Consider the following 27,977-nt stretch of genomic DNA (forward strand, 5'->3'; position numbering starts at 1 on the left):
GTTCATCGCAGCCTTATTTATAATAGTCAATAGCTGGCTTCATCTTTTGATGGGGACATTTTCCCTAGCCCTTGGTTCCTCTCAAGCACACATTAACACACACACACACACACACACACACACACACACATACACATACACACACACTTGAACCAGACATACATTATTAGCTGCTTCTACTCTGAGTTGCTGACTGTTAGAAAATCTTTCCAGATGGTTGCTGCATTGCTACGGTAGCTGAATATTTTAACAATCTGGCCTCGGTTGGTTTTCTTGACTATTAAAGCGTTCAAGAAGAATTGCAAATGTTGCAAAAAAAATTATACTAGTAAAATTAATTATGCAACTTAAAATGTTGACTGTAGGATTCCAAAGGGATATAGGTTTCTTGAAGAAATTATTTCCACTATTTGTAAAATAGCTATTAGCAGTTCTGAGATGTAAATATTATTTTTATTTTCATGAAGTATATTGAATCATTTCACTTTTGTGAGAAAATAGTAAACATACACTTAGAAGCATGTTTAAGCTTCTCCTCACACCTGCATGGGAACAGTTGAACATCATCAAGAAATGTTTTTCTCCCTAAAGGGTGAAAGCAGTAGCTATAAACATCATTAATTATCAGGAGATGGGAGGTTTTCTTTATTACATTTTCTTTGTCTCCTTGTATTTTCCTCTTCATTTTCATCCTTTTATTTAGAAACTCAAGTTAAATCAGGACTGTCATGTGGCAGAAAAGCAGTTCTCTCATGAATTTTGATCTTCTAGTCCATTGTGAAAATACCCTGTGTGGCTATGCACAAGTATAGTTTGTACACTATCCTGTCTGTTATTTCTCATCTCTATTCAGAAACTCAAGTTCCATCAACTAGTATGTTAGGTTAAAATAGTCTAAATATGTAATCAGATTACAACTCAAATACTATATTTTGTATGAGAAAAACAGCTGATATCATCATTAGATATTACCATAATTTCTGGACACCTACATTATGGATTATTATATATACAATATAATAATAATAATAATACAATTAAGGACTAGTGAAATGGCTCAGTGGCAAAGAGGCTTTTAGCGATTATATCTGAATTATATCTTTGGAATCTACATTAAAATAAAAGGAGACAACTGACTCTCTAAAATTGCCACAGGCACACTCAAATAATAATAATAGTAATAATAATAATAATTACATAAGATTGTCACAAATATGTAATTCTAGACATCAGTATATCAGTAGCAATTAAAGTGATAAGAAAAGAGTGAAAAATGCCCCACCAACAATTTTTATTTTACATACTTTGGCGTCATTTAGAATGTTTCAGAAATATAATATAAATCATTTTGCATACCTATGCAATCCTTAATATTATCCAAAGTACTCTCCAGTACCTAAATGCCACATGCTGAATCTCAGTCCAATCACTGATACCATGAATACCTGATTTTGAATTAATAAACACATTCCCAAGACATTGGTAGTGAGTGCACACGGTCCTTGCTTCAATCCCCAGATGCACATAAACTGGGCCTGAAGGTGCACTCTTGAATTCCAAGCACTTGGGAGGTGGAGGCAGGAGGATTAACAGTTCATGATCATCCTAAGCTACACAGGAAGCAGAAGCCTGCCTGATGTACAGAGATGTTGGTCCATGAAAATCCAGATTATAAATATTCAGTAGACCTCTGTGATTACAAAAAAATTACTAAAAATGCACACTGTGTTACATGTTTAATAAATACCAAACATCATGTTCTGTTTGGTTTTTGTTCACATAGCAAATATTTTCAGCTTGCTTATAATGTTGTCAGGATTCATGCATTGGTGTCTCCAGTTTGGACATTATAAATTAAACTTATCATCTTGCATTTTGTTTTTTATTATGACTAATTGGGTGAAGTTTTAGTGGAAGCATCTTTTATTAGCTACCACATATCTCAGGCAGGTAGAGAAAAGAGTGAGACCCCCCCATGGCTTCTTCCCCTACACTTTCAGATTTACTCATCTTTTATCTTTGGTCTCTTCTCCAACCCTTTACTAGAAATTACCCATCACATCATTGTGTATTGTGAGCTTTGGGAAACTTCTGCAGATTCTCTGGCCCTGCATCTCTGCCACCCTGAGTTTCTCATCAAGCTCATGTCTTCAGGCTCATGACAATGTCTTTGTGAACCCAGTAGCAGTCAGATAAATAATTTCATTAAATCTATGATCAGACAGTTATGACTGTTTCCCATTCAAGATGCTTTAAGTTTTTTTTTTCCTTATGTCTGTTTCACGGAAGTCTTTATTTATCTATTGAATTCTATTTAAAAGCTCACCCTATACATCTATTTGAAGACATTCAATGCCAAGAAGAAGCAAGACAGCAAGCTTCAACCCTAGCTCTCTAGATATCACTGTTCTAAGGACTCTGTGCTAACTTCAATACTGAACTAGCAAAGAGTCATCTAGTGAAATCAATTGTGAATGTCTCAGCCTGAACAGCATTTAAAAGTCATAGCCAGGTTCCCTCAAGTTTTATGACAGTGTCTACATCTGTTGAGCTTAAGGAGGCAAAAAGGAGAGAAACATCTTCATGGATGTGGAAGTGCTTGTAAAACTTATGAAGTTGTTTATCAGGTTTAAGAGTTCTCTGGTGGAATTTTTGGGGTCACTTAAGTATACTATCATATCATCTGGAAATAGTGATATTTTGACTTCTTCCCATCCAATTTGTGTCCCTATGACCTCCTTTTGTTTTTTAATAGCTCTGGCTAGGACTTCGAGTACTATATTGAAAAGGTAGGGAGACAGGGGGCAGCCTTGTCTAATCCCTGATTTTAGTGAGATTACTTCAAATTTCTGTCCACTTAGTTGGGTGTTGGCTAGTGGTTTGCTGTAAATTGCTTTTTACTATGTTTATGGGCTTTAAATTCCCGATCTTTCCAAGACTTTTATTATGAACAGGTGTTGTATTTTGTCAAATGCTTTCTCAGCCTCTAATGAAATGATCATGTGTTTTTTTTAGTTTGTTTATATAGTGGATTATGTTGATAGATTTCCATATATTGAACCATCCCTGGAATGAAGTCTACTTGATCATAATGGATAATCTTTTGATGTGTTCTTGGATTTGGTTTGCAAGAATTTTATTGAGTATTTTTGCATTGATATTTATAAGTGAAAGAGGTCTGAAATTCTCTTTTGTTGTTGGGTCTTTGTGCAGTTTAGGTATAAGCATAATTGTGGCTTCAGAGAACAAATTGGGTAGTGTTCCTTCTGTTTCTATTTTGTGGAATAGTTCAAAGGGTATTGGTATTAGGTCTTCTTTGAAGGTCCTACAGAATTCAGCACTAAACCCATCTGGTCCTGAGCTTTTTTTGGTTGGGAGACTACTAATGACTGCTTCTATTTCTTTTTAGGTTACGGGACTGTTTAGATGGTTTATCTGATCCTGATTCAGCTTTGGTTACTGTTATCTGTCTAGAAAATTGTCCATTTCATCCAAATTTTCCAGTTGTGTTGAGTATAGGCTTTTGTAGTAGGATCTGATGATTTTTTTGGATTTCCTCAGTTTCTGTTATCATGTCTCCCTTTTCATTTCTGATTTTGTTAATTTGGATACCATCTCTGTGCCCTCTGGTTAGTCTGGCTAAGGGTTTATCTATCCTGTTGGTTTTCTCAAGAACCATCTCCTGGTTTTGTTGATTCTTTGTATAGATCTTTTTGTTTCTACTTGGTTGATTTTGGCCCTGAGTTTGATTATTTCCCTCCATCTACTTCTCTTGTATTTGCTTGTTTTAGTTCTAGAGCTTACAGATATGCTGTCAAGCCGCTAGTGTGTGCTCTCTCCAGTTTCTTTTTGGAGGCACTCAGAGTTATGAGTTTTCCTCTTAGCACTGCTTTCATTGTGTCCCATAAGTTTGGGTATGTTGTGCCATTGTTTTCATTGAATTATAAAAAGTCTTTAATTTATTGTGAATGCCAAGAAGTTCTCACTGACAAGAGCCTGAATATAGCTGTCTACTGAGATGCTCTGCAAGAACCTGACAAATACAGAGGGGGATGCTCACAGACAACCATTGGACTGAGCACAGGGTCTCCAATTGGAGGAGTTAGAGAAAGGACTGAAGGATCTGAAGAGGTTTTGTAGCCCCATAAGAGGAACAACAATATCAACCAACCAGACTTCCCCCCACCCCAGAACTTCCAGGGACTAAACTATGAACCAAAGAGCACACATGGAGTGACCCATGGCTCCAGTCACATGTGTACCAGAGGATAGTCTTGTTGGACATCAATAAGAGGAGAGGCCCTTGGTCCTGTGAAGGCTGGATGACACAGTGTAGGGGAGTTCCAGGACTGGGAAGCAGGAGTGGGTAGGTGGGTGAGGGAATACCCTCAGAGAAGCAGGGGAAGGGGAATGTGATAGAAGGTTTTTAGAGGTGAAACCAGGAAAAGAGCTAACATTTGAAATGTAAATAAAGATAATATCTAATAAAATAATTTTAAAAATCTTATGAAGAAGGGCCAAGCTAATGTTTAGGAATGATTGCTACAAACTACAAAATGTTTGAAACTTCTTATGTCAGTGGATAGATACAGGGGAGGGAAAGAGGAAATGCAAAGACTCAACTGGACAACTGAACTGACCTTGATTCCTAGTTATACTGCACAAGATGCCAGCCCATGAGGACTTTCTCCCTACTTCTGCCTGTCTCTGTTGTTTCCTCAGAGGCTCTGTTCTGAGATCCATGGAGTGACAAGAACAGGAAATGAGGATTCTTTCTCTGATGACCCTGAAAAGGATTAGATGAATTCTCCAAAGCTCAGTATTATCTCCATAAGGTCAAAGGCTAGATGAAGCAATACCTCACCCCTCCATTTGATTCTCACAGTAATATCTCTTTAATATATGTGTGCAAAGGTATATTAATAACAAAGGTTAATGAAATTCATAGACAGAAGATAGGGATTGGAAAATTGATTTTTATTATACAGATGGATGAAATAACATTTTTATTATAGGATCTTTATTTGTACATGCTTGGAAAGAAACAGTCAGAGTTCCTACGATAATCATTATGGTTTGCACAGTCGTGGGGCTTTACTCCTGTAACTTGCACATGTTGAAGTTTGTTGTGCTAGTTGCATAAAAAGACTGAGAAAAAATTTAAAAGAGAAGAACACAGAGAGACGTTTCAGTGGTTAGAAGCATATGATGCTCTTCCAGAGGACCTATCTTTGGTTCCTAACACACATGTTGAATAAGTACCTATACCTGACACATAGTCAAAATAAAACCTTAAAAGTACAATGTCATGTAGGCAGTCTTCCTCTGCAAAATGTAACTCAATTTCTAATCTAGACCATTGTACTTTACGATAAGGGACTCAATAGTTTTTAGAGCAATCTATTATAAACACAGGCGTTTAACATGAAAATTAACAATTGAACCCACACTGTTAGGAGATTCTAAAGCTATGCATCTTGCATGCACATAGACTTGCCAGAATTACCTGTTTGTATTTGTTTCCTCTTTTCTTTCAATAAATATAATTTTCCCATATAATCCCCTTTTTTCTTTTACGGAAATCATTTAAAAGATATTCTCACTTTATACATGTACCTATCTTTTAAAAGTTTCCTTTATTTAATCAACACAGAAATCCAGAGTTCTTGGAGGAAAAATGAGCAAGCTAAGGTTGATGGGAATTACTACTTTACAATTTTATTAGGCCACTTTTGAGATTATTTATCAATCATGCACACGGGTCTGGAGAAGTGGCTCAGTGTTTGAAGAGCACTAGCTGCTGTTTCAAATGATCTCGGTTTAGTTTGCGGCATCTACATGGTAACTCACAACTCTACGTAACCCCAAGCAAGGGATCTGAGGCCTTCTTCTCTCCTCATGGGCACAAGGTATCCAAGAAAGTATACATAGCTATACATGCTGGTAAACAACAACAACAACAACAACAACAACAACAACAATAACAGTAACAACAACAATAATAGTATTCAGTCACACTTCTACTCTCATATACACTGCTGTCATAGTGCTACCCTGATGGTGACAAGATGTGGCAGTAACGTTTGCAATGCAGATGCTTGTTTTGCTGTGTTCTGAGACTCCATTTAAAGTTACACGTTTCAAGTTTTATGCATCAAAAGATGAAGATCATTTGTTCCTGTTTCTTTGCTTTGTTTCCAAAGATAAAAGTCAAATGTTCTTAGATTTCCTTTCTGCCCCTTTGCAAGCAGAGCATCCTTTGCAAATGATGTTTTCCAAGTTGATAAGTTATGCAAATTGCTATACATATATGCAAATGATAGAGTCAACAATCAAGGAACAAGGTTTTAGGAATTTTACTGTTATTTAAAAAGCTCTCTGAGTCTATTTCCTGCATATCCACTTTTTCAGCTACTTCGTTTAAGCTTGAATAGAAACAGTAGCCAGCCCTAAATGAGTTACCATCTGCTTATCCCTCCCTCATATTTCAGTAAGAGAAATGTATACAGTTAAGGCGGCTGTGTATTTTTAGTATGCATATTTATATACATGAAATGTAAAGCACACACAGATACACACACACACAAGCATGCGCGCGCGCGCGCGCGCACACACACACACACACACACACACACACACACACACAGAAATACACCCATCCTGCTTTGTAGAACCTAACCACAGGAGCTGCTATGGAATACTTTGTACTGTCTGCCCTCTGCTGGTATATGGTAGAAATGCAGGCCCGTTACAGTGGTTGGATGTTTTGCTATGCAGACACATTCTGGAAATTTCTTTGTTTTGTCTTCAGAGCCTCCACGCTGGAAAAAGAAACCTCAGAGTGCTGTGTATAGCACCGGGAGCAACGGCATCCTGTTGTGTGAGGCAGAAGGAGATCCTCAACCCACAATCAAATGGAGAGTCAATGGCTTGCCAATTGAAAGTGAGTTAAAAACCGCCTAACAAAAGACCTGAGAGTGACATAATAGGGGATGCAGCAATTGAACAGGAGAGCGGATGATCAGACAGTTTGGTAATGTATGAAGAAGATGGGATGGGCAGTGTTAGCATAACACATTGCTAGAAAATCATCAAGTGCTTCCTTATGGGTGATTTAATTGATGACAACAACACAGTGCAAGAGTCTTGCATAGTGTTTATGCATATACTAATGTAATTATATATATTATGTTACATATAGTTATTTATATAATAAGTAAGTAATGACCTAATGACTGAATGAGAAAAAGGATTAATATGAACTATCCCTTGTTCCTGCCCTTGAGAAGGACGACTGGTGGAGTAGCTCCGTAGATGAGAGCTTAAGATGCAAGTTGGTATTTCTTACACCCATAAAATATCTTCCATCCTTGAGTCTTCCCCTCCCCAGAATACTGTTGGCCACACTTTACCTCCAGGACACATGTGATGCCCGAAACTATACATGACACAATAGTTTCCTAGCTGCTGTTGACAACACTAAACAATCCCTTTGAGTCTTGTCCATATTGGTTGACCATTGAGAAAAGGAAATGGACCAGGTCTGGGGGCCAGGTTCCTCACTGCACCAGTCTCCAAACCCCAAAGGTTTTCATTTGATTCCAGAGCTGAGGCTATTTTGAAATATTTGTTTGGACAGAAGGACAGAACCTATGCTGTGTGTTATGTTCTGCTTAAGTAGCCCCATGGAGGAGAAGATATTAAGTGCAGGTGTGGGGCTCCCATTTATTTATTTATTTGTCATGGTTCCCCATATTATCCATGTCTCCTTGTGGTACACAAACCAAAGTCATCTCTGGGCTGCGACTCTTCCTGGGTCTGTGGCCTCGAGCTGGTGGCTGGATCAGCTTAGCTTCAGTTTTCCAAGCAGCAGGATGGAAGCAGTGGTAGTTGGTCGTGTTTGAAGGAGATTAATTCGCCAGCTACCTCAGGTCATAATTTATCTGTAGAGTGCACAGATGGTTTATGATCTCTGGAGCCACGCCGCCCTTGTTTGCATGGCCAACCTGACATTTGCTAACTATGGGACTGAGAATGTAACTGAGCCTCTTAAAACTTATTTTTTTCCTAAACAAAACAGAGATGGAAATAGCTGTGACTTGTGGGTTTGTTATGTGGCCTGAGCAAAACACTATTCTGAGAATGTGTTGCACAGGATCTGTATAAAACAGCAATCATAGGAGATGGATACACGAGGGTGAGGAGTTCACACCCTGAACATGCTCTTAGATTACTGAACTAATACTGAAGTGCCTTAAGGGTGGGCCAAGGCAGCCACCTTATGAACCCTGAAGATTAGGGGGGCTCTCTGGCTTGGTCAGACAAGGTTCTGTTTGCAGTGGACAGTGGTTAGTACAGAGTCCTGTAACTGGACAACGTGCTGAGAGTGACTGACTGTGTTCTTAGCCCCAAATGGGACGTCTATATGCTTTTTCGAAGTTCAGGGAATATTACAGAGGAGGGAGCTGAAGCAATGTAGGAGCTGGGCGTGAAGATATGAAATGCTATCTTCTGTACAGGAGGTAGCTACTGCACCCATGAACTCACAGCACTTATTGTAACTGCGTAAGATCTGTCCATCAAAACTCCAGTGTTGATGGGTGTGGGAGATTTATGAGGCACCACCCCTAGCTGAGGAGTTATTGGTATTTGATGGCCGCTAAAGGAGAGGTGACATATTTCATTTGGTGTATGACAAGTGGCAGGCAGCCATGTTTCAATGGATAAGACCTATCCAGGTATAGATAGCACTAATTGGATTCAGTGAGTAATAAAAAGGCAGAAGGAGACAGAGTTGGAAGGTTCATGTTGAGAGATTTGTCCACAGGAAGGAGGCGTACAGCAAGGAGAGTGTAAAGTTTGAAATGCAAGGTGGAGAGTCATGGTTATAAGAATTCATACTTTGAGAGATGAAAAGGGTTAGGAAGCCGACTGCTGTCAGTTCTCTGTGAGTGCCTTCAGAGTGGAGAGAGGAGTATATGAAAAGACTCCCCGGGTGTGTGTTTCTGGAGAAAAGATAAATGGAAACAGACCTGATTGGTTTAAGCCCAGAGCATGAGGAAGGATCACGAGGAAGGGGCATGAGTTAGCTGGTGAAATCATTCAATAGACGAAGGCATCAGAGCAAAGACAATGACAAGGCCTGATTAGAGTCTTGGGATTTTGGTGACAGATGGGCAATCACATAGGGTTTTGTTAGAAGAGCTTGACTGAAAACTGTTATGGTTTGTTTGTTTGTTTGTTTGTTTGTCTTTATTTTTTGAAGAGACAGCACAAGTAAATTCAGGGCTTGAATGGAGCATAGAAAAACACAAATTTGAGTCGAGGGCTCTCCCACCATATTGTATTATTTTCATTGAATTTATGAGAGAGAAATATATAGGAAGAATTATGGGATTGTGTCAGGACTAGTATATTTTGAAAGATAACTATTTAAAATTATGTTTTCTTGAGATTTTAAAACAGTTCTTGTCAGGATCCTAGCTCCAGTCTCTGTGAAAAGCAACATCAGGGGCAAGACTTGGTCCTCTGAGTGATTAGGGTTGCTTTCTCTAATAACTTATTCTTATCCTGACTTTAAGTTACTCTAGCTGCAGGCCTCTAGATTTATTGACACTTGTTGCTAACAGCAGGTGATTAGGTAAAGGATTTATTGCTAGTGCTGACTTCTCTGGTCAGAGAGCCAGAAACCCTTTACTGACCTGGCTGATTAACTCTTTGTGAACCAAAGAGGAAGTAAAGAGGAAGTATTAAGGTGCTTTATATGGACAAATATTCACAGACACATATACATTCATACATACATTCACATTTACATTCACATTCTCATTTACACATTAACACAGTCACATTATTGTTAGGCCCAATCACCGGTCTCATACGCTCTACAGGTATCCATGCATGCTTACATATCTACACATATACCTATATGTATATACAGACAAACAGACATACATTTGGATAGAGGCATAGATGGATGGATGGATGGATGGATGGATGGATGGATGGATGCATGGATGCATGGATGCATGGATGCATGGATGCATGGATGGATGGATGCTTGGATGCATGGATATATGCATGGATGGATGGATGGATGGATGCTTGGATGCATGGATATATGCATGGATGGATGGATGGATGCATGGATGCATGAATAGGGGGGCAGAGCTCCCAAAGTCAAACCATTCAATCAACAACTTTATTTATTTCCTCTGGACTTTATATACCTTCTTAGAAAAAAAAGTTCTTTATAAAATGGGAGTCACAGAAGGATGCTGATCACAAGTTCAATGTAGCATTTCATTCTAATATGCTCATTATAAGTTCAAAGCAACACCTGTAAATTCTTCCTTGGACATAAATGTTTTTCTTTGAACACAAATTTGTAGCCTATTTTTTTAGTGTGATTGTGAAAACTCATTGTATCTTATAATGCAGCCTTTACTTATCATTATGAGGAGTAGGTATGTTCTTTTCTTGATTCTAACCTTCTTACATCTTTCTAGCAAAACAAGTAAGACCATCTTTTAAAACTTTTTTCCTAAAATGAGTTGAATCAAATCAGGAATTCTATAGAATCATTAATTCATCTAAACTGCATTAATTCATGAAAGTTCATCTTTATGGTTATCTGCAATAAATCTGACCAATAGGGTGGGCTAATGCCCAAGAGTAATTATATTAATTTCATAAAGTCAGGAAAGGCATATCAACTGCAAGAAGTAATCCTTAGATGAACTCTCTGGAACCTTGCCATTGAATACACAGCCCAGACTATGCAAAAACAGTAGGTCACCTCCAGGAAGGCCACCTGCTAGCCTTAGCCTATCACAGATGGCTCCCAACAAATCCTTTTTTGATAATGTGTAGTGTACTGTTCAATTTCTACTCTTTCCCAGAATGAGAGCTGATTGAGCGCTAGTTGTTTTTCATCTACACAGGATGATATGGTCTTAATTCTTCTTTTGCAATGCTACATTGCTGTGAAACTCATCTTGTAGCTGCGATGCAAGGTGGTATACAGGGGTGATAAAGTTAGCTCTGCCAGCCTTAAGGTCTGTGTAATAGTTTAGGGGAAAAGGATGAGGTCAGTGACTCAGTCCCTCATGAGGTCCTTTATGATCCGTCATTAAGAATTTAGAAGTTTATCCATCATGTTAATCCTGAAGAGGTAGCTGATTAATTATCTCCAAGTTGTTAGACCTTTGTGTTTGTGTTAGACCTTTGATGTTGCTATAAAACACTAACAAAAAAATGGTGGCTTGAGCCTGTACAATTTTGCTGTCACATAATTCTGTAAGTTAGAAGGTCAATGCAAGACTCACAGGAAAGCAATCAAAGTATCTCTCTCCTTTTCCCTCTCCCTCTTTGCCCCTCCCCTTTATTTCTATCTCCATTGCCTTTAGAGTTATTACAGGCTGTCCATGTTCTTTGTCCATGCCTCTCTTGATCCATCTATATGGATGACACCACTTTAACCATGGCCGATTTCTCACTGTCACAGTGTTCTGTTTTCACACCCAGATAAGACTTTCTTATCTTCATGAAACAGTGTCATTACATGGAGTCAACTTAGACAACAGTATAACTTCTCCATCTCAAAGTCCCCAGGTTTACCTACATCTACATGGTTTCTTTTCTAGGTGAGGCACATAGGCATAGTTCTGTGAGTGACAGTCAGGACCTATTTCTCTGCCTACTGAACATTGATGAATAAACCATCATCCTTTGTCCTTGTTTCCTATGGTTCCACAAATATTAGACACTGTTTGGAGATTCCTGATCTTTAGCTTTTGAGAACACACTATGCATCTTCACAGACATCACAGTAGACTGGAGGAATGCCCACATTATGGTTCCAGTAAGAAAAAGGAATATATAAAAAAGGTCTCCCAATATGTAGTAGTTCCTGTTTTCCCAAACAAAAAGTTTAATGGAGTTGTTATTTTGTATAATGGAAATACATGGAGAAAGAAATTATTTACTGATGTGCTTTAAAGTTGTTTGAATTGTTCCTCCTCTCAACAATTCTAGCCACAAATTATTTTCTCCTACTGCCTTTCTGTTGTAGCATAGCAAGTGTTTGGGATGGAGAACCAGATACTGTCAGATATGTCATGTCCATTTTTCTCTGAAACTGATGTTTACAAAGCCTTGTAAATGCTGATGTAGCAGGTCATGAGCAGAGACAATGTTGTAATGTGTGGCCAAAGCCAGTGGAATTCTTTGGCTCTTAATAAGTGCACTGAAATTGTAGGTGCTATAATTTCCAAAAGAAAGTTTCAGGATCAATAGTAGTTTATTTAAAATATAATTACATGATTTCCCTCTAATTTTTTGTTGGCCCCTCTCTCCTCAATTCAGAGCTGCTTTACTCATTAGCATTCTATAGTCATTAGTGCACACACACACACACACACACACACACATTAAACACATAATTTGTCGTGTTTTATAAAAAGGGGAAATAAGCCAGGGATATGGTTGGTGCAGGGGAAGTGGGTGCCTCTGAGGACCCATGCTGAAGCACCCCTTCTCCTTGAGATATAGTATAGACTAGAGTTTATTTAGGGCATGGGGAGTGGAGTTGAGGGGATAGGAGAACAGAGGAAGGCAGAGGAGAGAGAGAAGGAGAGGAAGGGAAGAGAAGAGGTTGTCCATGAGCTGAACATGGAGAGAGAGGGTAGGGGAATGGGGTGAGAAGGGACTGCGGGGGAGGAGAAGAGGGGAGGAGGGCAAGAGAAGAAGAGGGGAAGAGGGGAAGAGAGCAAGAGAAGAGAATGAGAAAGGTACATGCATCCCCTTTTATAGTGATTCAGGCACTCCAGGCTGTTGCCAGGTAACTGTGGGGCAGAGCCTAGAAGAAATGCTAACATAAGATATTTAATCTGTTTGTTCCCCAGTAAAATGTTTCTAGGATTTATCTCTAGTGACAAACAGATTGAAGATAGAAACAACCTAAATGTAGTTCAACTGATATATCAACGATGCCAGTGTGGTACTTGAATGCAACGGAATAGTATTCGTCTATAAATAAAAACGAAATATGAAATTTGTGGGTAAATGATGTGACTAGAAAATACAATAGTTAATGAAATAACTCAGAACCAGAAAGACAGACTTTACTCTTCTCTCAACTGTTGTCACTAGCTCCAAATCTTCAAGTGTGAGTAAACACCCACCAGAGTAACCAGAGACCACAGAGTAGAAAGGGGATCACCTCAGAGAGGAAGAAAGTAGGCTAGATTTCATTGTTAAAATGCTGCACACCTGAAAAGGAGGAGGAAGGGAGGAAGAAGAAAGATTAAGTCTTGTGAATTACATATTCGAAATGGCTAAATGATAATCCAAAACATGCAAAATAATAGCCCAGATCCAAAAATAATAGAAAGGAGAGTGAACCAGGAAAAATGCTGCCCAGAGAGAAGTCAGGGCCAGTTAGGGCCTATTGTTTCACTCTGCACTGGTTAACATGTAGACACAGATGATGAAGTGTAAATCAGCTCACAGTAGGACTCCAATGTAAAGCAGGTAACCTCCAATCTTTTTATGGTCAGGGATACAGACAAGCAGTAGGACAACATGGCTATTCATAATAATTATTTGAAAGTATCGTTGGAAAAAATGTGGCAAACACAAAAGGGTCTGAAAAGTTACCCCTGTAGATTGAGCCAAATGTAAAGATGACACGGGTGAACTATTGTTCACCCTAAATTGGTCTTAAAATATAGATACTGTGTGACACATTTAATAAATGGTTCATAAATGTTTTATATATTCTGCTTTTTATCATACCAACATTCACTCTTTTTCTTTCAGATCATCCATTTCCAGGTGACGTTATGTTCCCCAGGGAAATCAGTTTTACAAACTTACAGCCCAATCATACTGCTGTATATCAGTGCGAAGCCTCAAATATTCACGGAACCATTCTGGCCAATGCCAATATTGATGTTGTAGGTGAGCATACCCGAGTCCTGGCCTCTCTGACTGTTTTCTTAAGGAAAATCCTCAAAGTTAGGGTCACAAGTACCTGCTTTTCTTATGGGATGGTGGTGTTAGATACAGTGAGGGAATGCATGTGTTTGTGTTCATGTGGAGGCCAGAGGACATCCTTGGGTATCAGTCCTCGGGTACTTTGATGAAGAGTAGTATGGTGCAGTGGGAGGGGTGCCACAGTGGGCCCATGCTGAGGGACATGGGGGAGGGGTCAGGAAGGGAGTAGAGACATACAGACAGACAGACAGACAGGAGAAGAGCAGAACTGGAGAGGGAGAGGGAAGAGAGGAGAGGGAAAGACAGAGGGAGGAGAGGAGGATAGTTTAGGAGGAGGAAGAGGGAAGGGAGGAACACCTGAAGAGAGAGTGGGGAGAGGAAAGGGGAGAAAGGAAAAAACGGGTCAGGGAGAGTAAAGAGTCAGAGAAAGCAGGGTCAGAGAGCAAGTAGGGGCCAAACAGGCCAATTTATAGTAAGCCAGGCCTACCTGGCTGTTGTCAGGCTACTTTTAGGCAGAGCCTAGAAGGAGTGCTAACACTACCTCATTTTTGAGACAGTATCAGTCACAGGTCTGAAACTTATCAAGTGTCCTTCAATTGTCTGCCAGTGGGCCTCAGGGAATCCACCTGTTTCTTAATCCCCACTGGCAATATTACAAGCTTGTGCCTTTTATTTTTAACATGGGGTTTGGGGAATAAACGGGTGCTTGTAAATGTTCTTTCAAGTTCTTCACTGACTGAGCTATCTCTCTGCTCCAAAGACTCAACTGAATTTTGGACACGAATCCATGAGGAAGAAAAATCAGAGCATTGTTCATTTTGTTTATAGCCATTGGGTCTCATATTGAAATTACTCATTCACAATGTGCTGATTTTGTATAATACTGAAATTGAGGAATACGCACCAAAAATATTCAGCAGTCTTCCATTCTTCTAAATACACCAAGGACATAAAAAATATCCTCTGTACCTAATGCTTGCAGAAAGGTTTAAAACTTATTTTTATTATTTTTGACTAGATGTTGTTCCACTGATTGAAACTAATAATGAAGAAAATTATGCAACAGTGGTTGGGTACAGTGCTTTCTTACACTGCGAGTACTTTGCTTCACCCAAGGCCACAGTGGTCTGGTAAGTTACTTACTGTTTCCTTAAGGCGATGGATGTGAGGGATTCTTGAGCTGTCATTTGTCACCCTGGACTGCATCTGTGTTGCTACAGAGAGCCAATGCCTCTGAGAAATAAGGAAAGAAATTCAATTACTCATCTCTCCTCAAAACACTGGCCAGAAGTCTAGACTTCTTTTCTTCATCTGAAGAAATTTACAGAGCCATTTGTGTTCATAAAGAAAGCAAAGAATTAAAGTGATTCTAAGACAATTTTGAAGATGGCTTTGTTTTGTCTATGATGAGTCTGTCTGTGGCTTTCTGTGGCCTCTGGGCTGCTTATCTTAACCTATACTCAATTACAAACAGACTTAAGACTTAGGAAGGACATTCATTTTGATCTTACAAATGTTCTTGTTTAATCTAAACATATCACCTTAAGCATCTGCTATGGTAGTTGCTTTACTGATAAAAGTTGGTTTGTTTACTGTGAAATCAATGCTCTGTTGCTTTACAGGACCTGGAGTAGGTCAGAAATAGTGAGGTTAGGCTACAGCAATTGAAAGTTACAATTTGTCAAACAAATTGTGACGTTTTATCCATTATTATTTGATTTTTAGCTTTCGATAATATCTGATTAAAATACTATTTATCTTGATTTCTGAAATGCTTTAAATTTTACATCTGAGGCAAGTGCCACACCATCCTCAGCTCCGTCCCCACTCTCTAAGAACCTGTGCCAGCAGCCCATTTGTCCTCTGAACTTGTGAGCACAGGCCATCACTCACTGTGAAATGTGCAGGGTTAATCAGGCTGTGACAGGAAATGCTTGGAGAATGGATGAACATAGAGGAAAATGAGCCTGAGGTTGATAGGGTAAGTGTAATGCATGCCCACAGGAGAGGCAAGACTTCCCGGCTTATAATATTTCTGAATGACCAATGTTCCCCCAGGACAGCATGGGGTTGGGAAGGTTCATTATCTGTTTCAATTACTAGCTTTCCCGTTTGCTAGCCCAGAGCAATCATTAACGAAAGAGTTCACTATAAATAAGCCAGAAAATATTTACTAAGCTCAGAGGACACATGCAAAGTGCTACTAGGAATTACAAGACAGAAAGAGCCAACAGTACAAGGAAGGAATTGGGTTCCCTGTAGCTATAGTTTGTTGGCCAGCTCTGATATACATCCCAGACAGTTCTAAGAGAGAAATCAGTCTCCACAGGAACACTTCAAAGGTCTACTACCAAGCACCCAAAGAACATTTAATTCTGGGTGATATCAGTGAACAATATCGGAAGCACACAAAAAATGTTTCTCTATTAAAAAAATGACCCATATATCCATCTCCACAGGGAAGTAGCTGATGAAACACATCCTCTTGAAGGTGGTCGGTACCATACCCATGAAAATGGCACTCTGGAGATCTACAGAACTACTGAGGAGGATGCAGGCTCATACTCTTGCTGGGTAGACAATACAATGGGGAAAGCCGTCATCACAGCCAACCTGGACATTAGAAGTACTTTTTTTTTTTTTTGCTTTTACCTTCATGACCTCTCATAGGGGTTCATTTGCTTCTTGTGTCCTCAGATGAAACAGTGTCATTTAAGTTTGAGCACTTGTTAAAGTTTCTTTGATCATTTCTCAAAAGCCCTCCATTGCACTTCTTCTCAAAGACTATTGCTAATATGGATGGGTGTGATGGTCATGGATTTGGGCCACCTTAGCAGGTGGCTGAGTACCCTTAGATAACAGGTAGATGACAATCAGTATCTTATGAAATATCTGTCTTATTGTATTTTTTATATTTCATTGTTTTATTCCAGTAGAAAACTTGAAATGCTACCAAGTATCAGTTTCTGTCTGAGCATTTAGCAAAATCATAGAAATTCAATCTCTCAAGAAAAGAAAAGCAGCTCGACATCTTGGGCAGGCTGGTTTGTTCTCCTTAAACCAGAAATATCCTTGCCAAGCAGCCATTCTTATTCAGTGAATCCCTCGGAAGCCACTGATAGGCTTGGCCTTCATTGACACTTACAATAGTTGTTAGTCTTTGTGCTTCACAGTTTCAATAACAGCAATTGCTTTTACCCTAAGTCATTGTGATCCCTCACTCATTTACCAAGAAACTCCACAAATAAATACTAAATGTTAATAGTGTCCTCCCTTGTAAGCTCTGGAAATACTTCTGAGCAAGGAAGCAGATGCAGGGCCTCCTTTTGCAGGACTTATGGTCCAATTCTCCACATTTGTGTGGATAGTACAACTAGGCCAGGACTTCATCATTTTAGCTTAGATTTCTAAATTAATAAGACTATAAAATCAACTAACTTGACAAGTTTCCTTATAGTATGGTTATATATGTGGACACTACAAAATGAGAAATTATATTATTTTCAAATTCTAGAAACATTTGTTAGCTGATACTTTAGTTATTTACATTAGCAAACAATAGCAAGACGCGTTTCTAACATTAATTTGTGCATGCACTTTAATTTTCTCACGTTCTGTAGTACAATACACATCAAATGTGAATGTGACAGATCATGACCATTTTGGTTGCTTGGGTTGCAGACAATTTAATAACAACGTGAGCTGTGCTCTGTAGTTCTAACTAATATCTTTTTTTTTTTTGACTGAAAAAAATATAGATGCTACAAAGGTCAGAGTTTCTCCTAAGAATCCTCGAATCCCTAAATCACATGTGCTTGAACTATACTGTGAAAGCCAGTGTGACTCACATTTGAAGCACAGTTTGAAGTTGTCCTGGAGTAAAGATGGAAAAGCTTTTGAGATGAATGGCACAGAAGATGGCAGGTAAGTACACTGCTATGAAAAGACATTGTGTGTGTGTGTGTATGTGTGTGTGTGTGTGTGTGTGTGTGTGTGTTTAACAGTGCTAATTAGAAAAATAGTCCTAAAGTTATTCACACTGCATTAAAGTAAAAAAAAAAAATCATTCAGTTGTTTCATTTTTCGTGTCAGGATTCAGGGCTTAAGATACTAGTTCTGTTTTTTGTTGTTCGTTTGGCTGGTTGGTTGTTGTTTTGTTTTGTTTTATGTTTTTCTTCTTGTTTTTGCTCCTTAATTTTTATAAAGCATGGTTTCTCTCCTCAGTGAAGGAAACAGAATCCATGTGTGAGATGTAGATTAACTGCATAGGTTTAGGAGCTTCCTGAACCACTGGGACGACTGGAAGAGCAAGCTGTCAAGGGTGTTGCTAACTGTTGTTTGAAGCTCTTACCCATGTGCCTTGGTCTGTCATCCAAGTATCTGAAAAATACTGTGTACCCCTCAGAAACCCTGCTCCCATGACATTATAGGAGAGGCCAGCTTCTGGTACCCTACTGTCTATCAGAACCATAGTTCATACTTCTTCCTAAAAGTCAATAGTCATTCCATTATTCCACCTGTCATTCTCACACAAATCCTTCTCACCCACAAACCCCTAATTATAACTGGCAGTCATTGTGGTAGAAAGTATTGCCATCATTCACTGGCTTGTCTGTAGGAAGAGCTTGCTGAGTCCTATGCAGACACCGAAATCTGTGTGGTGAATTATGTTCTATAATATTATATAGAACATAATTATTATGTTCTATATTATTATATATTATTATGTCCTCTTTACTTTGCATGCTTTTATTTATGGTATAAGTTGCATTTGCATTATTTTAATACTCAATACAGCATGAATGTTCATAAAATAATCATTATACAGTGTAATTTAGAGAAAAATGACAAGAAAAAAATGTATAGTTCAGTACAGATGCAAGTTTAAAAGATACTGTTCATCCCTAAGTGGTTAAATCTGTGAATGTAAAACTCACGCTTGCAAAGGCTGAGGATACTTTTCTGACCATTCTGAACAGGAGGAGTACATAAGTTAGAAGAAAGTTTGAGTGAGGGTTCAGAGTCAGTGGAGTTTAAATGGATCAAAGAAAGAGAGTGATCAATAGAATCCAATAGAATCAAAAGAGTTGGAAATCCTGCTTGCTCTTTTAAATCACATAAAGGTCAGTTCTGCTTCTCCTTGTATTGTCTTTGAGTGAGAGATAGGAAATTATCATTTTGAAGTCAAATCTCATCTGAAGTTACACAGTAACTCTGAAGGTCTAGAAATAACACAAGCCCTCCTTAGATGAGAGCACAGCAGAGTCTTGGTTAAAAGAATGGACTCCAGCTTACTGATACTCAGATCCCAAGACTGGTACTTAATGGACTGGTACCCTCGCACTGTCTGCTTGATACCTTTCAGCCAACACTTTTTATTACATGTCTTGACAAGAAAAAATAAAAGCTGGAGCCTAAGGTTATTGTGAATTAAGATCTCATGGCCTTAGAAAATATAGGAAACAAATCATTGTTCACTATTCTTTTTGGACCATTCATCATTTTTCGAATTGGTTCCTTTCATGGATGTCACTCTGTTGACCTTGTTGATAATATCTCTGTACTGCACATATGCCATCTCTCAATATAAAGGCATCAGTCTCAGCTATAGCCCCTAAGCTATTATAGTGTAATTCTTGCCCCTCGACAGCTACTAGTACTGGCTGACAACTTTTCATTATACAAATTGATGTAAGAATGAGGGGCACTACTTCCAGTTAAAAGGCAGTCACATGTGAGTGAACTTTTCTAGTCTTCAAATTTTTCAGTTTTTAATTTAGCATTAAAATTTCAATTATGAAAGACTCACCCTTTCCACAAAGAAAACATTACTTATAGCATGTTTGAACTGAATATCTATTAGTATAAATGTATTTTAAATTTAAAGGAACATAATGTAAAAATTGTGATGATTCATGTTGATATCTATATAAGTATAGTTTAAAAGATGAAATTGATAAATTGTTTATTTTGTGTAGCAAACTATCGCAAACTGTCAAAATATATAGAACTGAGTTTTGAAGTTAGTTGAAATAATTTGAAAAATGAAGAACAGGACTGCCACCTAGTGTTCAATCCCATTAAATGCTTTGTATAGATCGTGGAAGCTAACTCTTAGATCAAAGGGAAATATCAAAAGGGTATTGTCTGACGATTATCATGGAAAATTTTATATAGATATAATAATGGTAGGCATAAAAGTATTCCTAAGTTGGTTAAAAATGGAATTATAAACATTTTCTGATAAACTTGAAGATTTATTTGGAAAATATTTCTGATAAAATTGTAGAAATATATAGAAAAATATGTTAAAATTAAAGATTATCATGGAAATTATATATATATATAATATATAATGATAGGCACAAAGATAATTCTAAGTTGATTGAAGGTGGAATTATAAACATTTTCAGATAACAAAGATTTACATGGAAAATATTTCTGGTAAAATTCAAGAAATAGACAAACATGTTAAAATTGACTATTTCATGGAAAATTTTACATAAAAAATGTTTGATGTAAAAACTCTTTCTAAATTAATTGAAGATGAAATTAGAAACATTTGTGATAAATCAAAGATTTACATTGGAAACATTTCTGATAAAATAGAGGAAGTATAAAGAAAGACAAAAAAAAAAAAAAAACAAAACAAAACCCAATGATATTATGACTAACAGCATGGCTATATAGTGTGTGTGTGTGTGTTTGTATGTTTCAGAAAGATCAGAATCAGTTCATTCATTCTTTATTGACTTGTGATAATTATGATGTTACTCTATGTTAGAATTTCCTCAACCTTCCCAAAGCCTGTCTCTGTCTAGAGCAGTTACATACGTGAATCTGGAATGCTGTAAGAATGTGTGTTAGTTCAGAACAAACAGGACCTAAATGTGGCCAGGGACTGTAGTCAGCTCCACATGCTGGTCAGCGCCATGAGGCTCTGCCAGTATGATGACATCCCAATTCTGTAGCTTGGAAAGCAACTTTCATCATCTCTCCTCCTGTAAGACCTGTGTTTGCCTCCCAATTGGCTGGACCACAGTTTTTCCCGTCACACTATTAAAGATGAAGTGATTTCCACTCTGCAAAGGAAATGTTTCAACACAGAGAATGCTTCCTAGGTAACTGGTGTGATCAGCTGCCTCATTTCCAATATTACTCATGAGAAAGATGAACTGTACATGTGAAAGATTTAAATAGAGTTTAAAAATGAACTCGAGGTTAAAAGACTTTCAATAACTTCACTAAAATGATTAAGAAATCAAATAGCTGTGGAAAAATAAAAAAATGGATATTGTCAGATTCCATTATAGCGGAATTGTGTAGGGTTCTAGAATCTTCTTTTCTCACAAGCATCCTCCTTTATGCTGCGTGAGGATCCCTGCTTACATCACAAGAACTCTGTAAGCTCATCCTAGCTTCATTATCTGGGTGCGCTTCTTAGGTATGGCAGCCAGCCCAGAGTTCCTTCACAGCCCATGGGTCACAGACGATTGGATTTTGTAATTTCAGAAATTGCGATCCTATTTAATACTGTGTAATCATGTGTGCACAATGTAAGACTTTATTCTCAATCTTCATCAGTGTCCTCCTCCAGTAACAGCTTCAGGGTATGTACTGGTTTCATCACTCTCTTGAATCATTTTCTATGAAGGAGATTGCATGGTGTGTTGTTAATGGACTGTATTTCTGTCGTTGCAGCTGTTCTTACCTTCGTCATGTACTTTGTGTTTGCCTCCCCTCTTCCCCCAACAGAATAGTGATTGATGGAGCTAATCTGACCATATCTAACATCACAGTAGAAGATCAGGGTATTTACTCCTGTTCTGCTCAAACGTCTCTTGATAGTACTTCGGAAGAAACTCAAGTAACCGTCCTTGGTAAGTGAAAATAAGTGAAGGAGATCACTCTCCACACTTCTTGTGATACTTAACTTCCCTTGTTTCTAGGTATTAAAGCCAGTGATTCCTACAGCCTCTGCTCTTATAGTGAATTTTAATTTTTTTGTTGTCATCATTGATGTTTAAAGTACAACATCACTTTCAAATTATTTCTACACTTCTCATATAAAAGAAAATTAATTCATAGTTTCTTTTCCCGTCATGAGAATTTTGCCAATAGTAGCAGGGGAGAAGGGTTGCTGACAGTAGAAAGACAACCAAAGGTCTCAATCCACCTGTTCTTACTGTTTAGAAAAATAAAAGTAGGCTCTGTGGAAGACTGGGGAATGGGTATGTTTCTGGCAGGTGCTTTATGTTTATGTTCTATACCAGAAACTTGTCTAAGCTCCAAGGGCCCCATGAAGTTGAGTGCAGACATCAAGTATTCTTTAAAGGAATATATTTGAAGTTTTTAAAGCACTAATTGAAAAAGAAGGTGCACACTTCTCCAGTGTCATCAGTATGGTACAGTTAGCCCTGAAATCACCTGCATATAGAGAACTCAAACCATCTGCTGCCTGTTTTCCAGTAGCCTTTCTCCACTGAATCACCACAAGCTCTTAGATCTGCAAGGCTGCTCTGTAAGGAAAGCACCAGCAAACCATCTAAGTTGTAGCTTTCATTTGATGCTACAGATAAAGACAGCATCCTCATTGCTGTGGAGTGCATTAATGCCCATTCTTACACAGCAAGCAACAGTAGGCTTGCTGAATCCTACTGCCAATATCCAGTTTCCTCCAGAAAGGCTTTGCCCACACAATTTCTTCTGAAGGGTTGCCCCTATCACTAGTATTCCGAGTCAATCTCAAAAACAGGCTCCAGACACTCTTCTCACATGTATTTGAGGAGGAGTTCTTGCTAATACCTACTGACATTTCCTAATGTAGTGAGCTAAATATTGCCTGAGACATTACCTACTACAGTTATTTTAACATTTTCCATGTACGGAAAATGAGAAAGCTGGTGCTGGCATCCTTCTTATGAAGCCAAAGCTACTAAGTTGAGTCCAACCAAGTACAGTCTACATGGTAGACGGTATAGACTTGACTCAGTGGATCAGATGTTTAGCTCTAGGTAAGTGTGCCTCTTTGGGACTTGACAAGTGGAAACATTGAATCCTCTAGTAACTATTCCAGCTATATTTGACAGAGAAGCAACATATCTGGTAAGCAAGAATGAATATAGGACATCCAGACACATGAGCTTTACCCCTCAAGTATTTTGGTGATGGCAGCAATGAAAGATTGGCTTTCTGGTGGTTGGTACCCAACTTCTCTGTTTCCTGGCAAATTTAAAAAATTCAGTCTTATGAATTATCCTTCATTTTCTAGCACCATGAAATTTTGGTAATTTAAACAATGACTATGATACCATTTATGTACATATCCTGTAATATTTAAAGAATTTTAGTTAGGATAGGATGTATTTTTAAAACTGATTCATTGGTTTTAAATTATAATGTTAATATCTAACTAAAACATCAAATATTGGCCATAAAAATGATTTTGGAGACAGACATTGTTTCTAACATATTTTGTCCTAGATAACAGTGTTTTTAAAACTTAGTCACAAACTTAGTTCAAAGTTATTTGCAGAAGATTTAACATAAAAATACTTTGAGAATCAGTTCATAAAAGCCTCTCTCCATTCTTCTGGGTCTGATATTACAAGGAATCAAATTTTCATCTTAAATGAAGCATTGTGACTAGAATGGGCTGGGCAACCTCTGGACATTCTAGATTCGTAGTAAGTCCCCAAGAGAAAAAACTCTAGGGTTGCTCGAATGTGTAGCTCAGAGTGATCTCCAAAGGGAAGGAAACCTGCAAATGTCTCTGAAGTTGGAAATCAGGGATAGAAAGCAGCAATCTCCACTTTCTTTACTGCTTTCTTTAGTTTTCACCACAAATATTAAGATCATGTTAGTTTATAAAGAAACTCAGTTGCGGCAGGTCACTCATAGCTGAACTTAGACAAATTTTAGACAAATTCTCAGGTAGTTCCTTGATATTTTATTGTTATTTTCATGTATCACTGACAAAAAGGCAAATCTGTGGAAGGTTCAGCTTCTCTTTGAATCACTGCCCAAGTGAGGCAAGCATTCTCACCAAATAACACAGATACAAGTGTTGTGAACTTTAAAAAAACATACGTGTATAAAAAGACGATTATTACCATCATCCCAGTGCATCTTCAGAGAGGAGGGGTTATAGACACACTGGAAACTCTGAGCATTAAGTCATCGCAGGAAGCTTGATAAATGATCTTTAAAACCCTCGAAAAACTCTGCTCTGACATCCTTACTGCTCCTGTAAGCTTCTTGCTGTCATGTTACAGCTATCTTTTATTACTGATTAGGTGTTCCAGATCCTCCAAGAAACCTTCACTTGTCAGAAAGACAAAACAGGAGTGTCCGGCTATCCTGGGAAGCGGGAGATGACCACAACAGCAAAATCATAGGTAGGAGAGAATGAGATGACCTCTATCTTTACCCAAGAGGGTCAAATTAGGAATATGTTGATTTTGGTTATATAATAGATAGTAGATTACATAATAAATTAGATTTACTTATTATTATTAAATTATGTATGTGTGTTTATCTGCTTTTATATCTGTACAACCCATAAGTGCAATATCTGTAGAGGTAAGAAGAGGACACTCTATCTCCTGAAATTAGTTACAGGTGGCTGTGGTCTGTGTTGTGAGTGCTGGAAACTGAACCTGGCTCTTCTGTAAGAGCAGTGAGTGCTCTTAACTGTTTTTAGCGGTCTCTCCAGTCCCTGGATTAACCTTCTCAAAATACTCTTATAAACTGCATTTAGTTGGCTACACAGTTCTAAGTCTTTGTATAAATATGCATTTTACCTTGATCAGACTTCCCCTCATTCTCCCATACCCTCCCTCCTACTGCCCTTCTCCTGCAAGTATGTCTGTCCTGTCTAGCTTGACAGTTTTAATTTAACTTTCATCTATCGTGTATGCTCATGATGTGTTTACATAAAGTATAAAGATCAACAATGAAAAAGGACAAATAGTTTTGACTTTCTGAGATTGGCTTAATTTACTTAAAAGATGGTTGTATTCTCCAGTTTAACTCATTTTCCTAGAAATGACATTACTCTTTTTCTTCAACCATGTTGTTGTATGTTTTGGTGTATGCAAGTTTCTCTGTATACAGATGTGGGTGTGTGTATGTGAACACATACATGTGTGTGTGCATGTGTGTGTGTGCGTGTGTGTGTGCGTGTGTGTGTGTGTGTGTGTGTGTGTGTGTGTGTGTGTATGTGGTTTGTGTGCGTGTGACTGATCATTCTTGGGAATCATTAAGAAATGATAGCACTGGCTAGCTTTTGGGTTGGTTGTTTATTTTTTGAGACTGGATGACACATGGCCCATGACTTGTCAAGGTGACTAGGCTAGCTGCTTAGGAACCTTAGTGATTCTCTTACTTTCACCTTTCTTGTACTAGGATTACAAATGCATACTGCCACTTTTTTTTTTTGGTATAGGCTCTGGGAAATGAATCCAAGACTTCAAGCTTTCAAGAAAGCCACTTTTTTCTTCTTTCAGCTCCGATATCATTTTTCTTCCTTTTGAAAAAAAAAAAAGCTCTTTAATATTGCAAATAAATTCTAATAAACCTTCAACAGACTCTATATGTCCTAATGACTTGTTCATGTTCTTCCCTCAGAGTACATTGTAGAATTTGAAGGGAACAGAGAGGAACCCGGAAAGTGGGAGGAGCTAACTAAAGTCCTGGGAGAAGAAACAGACGTTGTGTTATCTTTGGCTCCCTATGTGCGATACCAGTTTAGGGTCACAGCTGTAAACGAAGTTGGACGAAGCCACCCCAGCTTGCCTTCAGACCATCATGAAACTCCGCCAGCAGGTATGCAAAGTCTAACATCAGTTTTCTAACAAAATATTTGATGTTTGCCCAGTAATTGTTTTTTAATGAATTGAAAAAAAATGAAGCATGCAATATAGGATTTTAGGTTTCAAAATAATTTGAAAAGTTTTAAAAACTAGCCATGTAGCATGCCATATATGTATTTTTTCAGAATTGTTAATTTGTTTGATAGTGAAAAGGAGATTGGAATTGGTATATGGGGTGTGAGAAAATACTGCCTAAATTTTAATAGCTAAATATCAATATCATGTTTAAAGCAGATGTTATCATGGAAATTGTAAATGAAAGTTTAGTGGATAGAGAAAACTATGGATTCAGATTTCCAAAGAAACACCATTGGGTCATATAACGATCCTTTAAAAATATAAAACTAGGTACTAGTGTTACTTTCTTATGAATTTAAAATTTACATATTTCCATACCTGTCTAAATTATCAGGATAATTTTATGAATCACTAACAGAGACAGTGTAGAAACAATATATATGATAGAATTAGCATTGGGCAGTGTCATGGTCATAGTTTGGTGTTTGATTTTTCCTGAGTAAAATAAGTATGCTGGGGTATAATCAACATTTTTGACCAAGGAAGAAGCGAGATGAAGTAAAACTTTAATCTGGTGCTTGTACATTTTTTTTTTATACTGGATTCAGTGTTAAAATCCTTGTTAAGATGTTTCCAGTAAAATATATCTCCAAGAATGTATTTCATGCATATATTACACGCTTCTTTCAATTTTATATCTATAAAAGTTGCTTGTTAATATTGATACAAAAAGTTCGGATTCATTCTTTTACAGACATATTCACAGCATATACTTCTCTCAATAATTGTGACAGAAAAGTACAGTTTGAAAATAAAAATATGTTTCTTAAAACAAGCTTCGAATTTTAACTAGCAGGCTTAAATTTGAGATATCTGACCATATAGTCATTATAGAACTCCAAGAAACTTATCGTACTCCTCTTAATAAAATTTATTCTGCAAAGCTATTTTAAATCTTCTTAGAAACTATTGAATTTAATAAATATTGTAAAATATTTAATTGCTCGGTTTTTGAGGGGTTGGGTGTTATATGATATTAAAACCACTATGAAGAAAAATAATTTAATGTTGCCATTTCTCAGCTCCAGACAAGAATCCACAGAACATCAGAGTTCAAGCGTCTCAACCCAAGGAAATGATTATAAAATGGGAGGTGTGTATTAATTTGTTAGCTAATCTGTTTCTCTTTGGTATTTGTTTATTCATTTTAAGTTGACTTGCTAACTCTATTGACACACCAGTATTTTTTTTAAAAGAACAATGAAATATGATTGGGGAGTCAGGCTACATTTCTGGATTATTGTCAGTGTTTTAGGACCACAGTGATTGGATTTGCTGTAAATAGGGTTAGAGTTTTAGCTCACTGGTAGCTCACTGGTAGTGTGCTTGTCTCAAATGAATGAGAGCTTGTTCTCCATTCCAAGGACTAAATACCAAACAAAAGAAATGAGTTAAAATGGGGTCTAATTCTAGAAACTGACTTAATGACAAATTGATCTAGATGGATCTGTTATGAGAAATTTCAAATATCAACTCTTTTACCTTGAATATTTTAGAAACTTTTACAACTAAAATATAATAAAAAAGAAACTTTCATCATATGGTCACCATTTGTAAAAGGTAATAGTAAACAGCCTTATAAACACTTACTTCTGATTCTGATGACAATCTCATCATTTCTCAGTTTAGACTTAGACACTGAGAATCCTCACATTATAGAAATATATTACCAGCAAATGTCACTAAATAATACCACTCTTTGAATTTGGAAGAACAGTTTATATCTGCTGAGATAACTTCCATTATGCTATTATTTTATTATATAATTCCCAAGTTTCTTCTGGAACCAAGAGTTATGTAAGTTATGTATCCACTTGTTCTGGGCAGTTGCAAGTTCTCTCTATTTGGTCTAGTTGTCATTTTCTTAAATTTTCTCCTACTGAAAGAGGAAAGAGAAATTTCTTTGAGAGACACACCTATCTACAGGTATATGGGTCTATATTAAAGAATGCAGTTCAGAATTATTCTTGTTTAGTAAATTGGTGGTAGTAGGCCTATCAGTAAGAACCATGATCTCTCTAGCCTAAG

At 37.6% G+C, this 27,977-nt stretch overlaps 1 protein-coding gene across 1 annotated transcript in view; it reads left to right on the forward strand.

Moving 5' to 3' along the window:
• The window catches only part of Chl1 (cell adhesion molecule L1 like), an 84,362-nt gene that overhangs the window by 35,777 nt on the left and 20,608 nt on the right, over positions 1–27,977 (forward strand). Inside the window, exons 9-17 of the mRNA XM_052172630.1 lie at positions 6,812–6,943; positions 13,822–13,962; positions 15,017–15,128; positions 16,458–16,624; positions 17,757–17,922; positions 21,754–21,878; positions 24,294–24,395; positions 25,627–25,824; positions 26,972–27,042. Of these exons, the coding sequence (XP_052028590.1) occupies positions 6,812–6,943; positions 13,822–13,962; positions 15,017–15,128; positions 16,458–16,624; positions 17,757–17,922; positions 21,754–21,878; positions 24,294–24,395; positions 25,627–25,824; positions 26,972–27,042 (1,214 nt within the window). The remainder of the gene's footprint in view (positions 1–6,811; positions 6,944–13,821; positions 13,963–15,016; positions 15,129–16,457; positions 16,625–17,756; positions 17,923–21,753; positions 21,879–24,293; positions 24,396–25,626; positions 25,825–26,971; positions 27,043–27,977) is intronic.

The sequence above is a fragment of the Apodemus sylvaticus genome, chromosome 2, assembly GCF_947179515.1.
Source record: "Apodemus sylvaticus chromosome 2, mApoSyl1.1, whole genome shotgun sequence".
In the NCBI taxonomy this organism is placed as follows: domain Eukaryota; kingdom Metazoa; phylum Chordata; class Mammalia; order Rodentia; family Muridae; genus Apodemus; species Apodemus sylvaticus.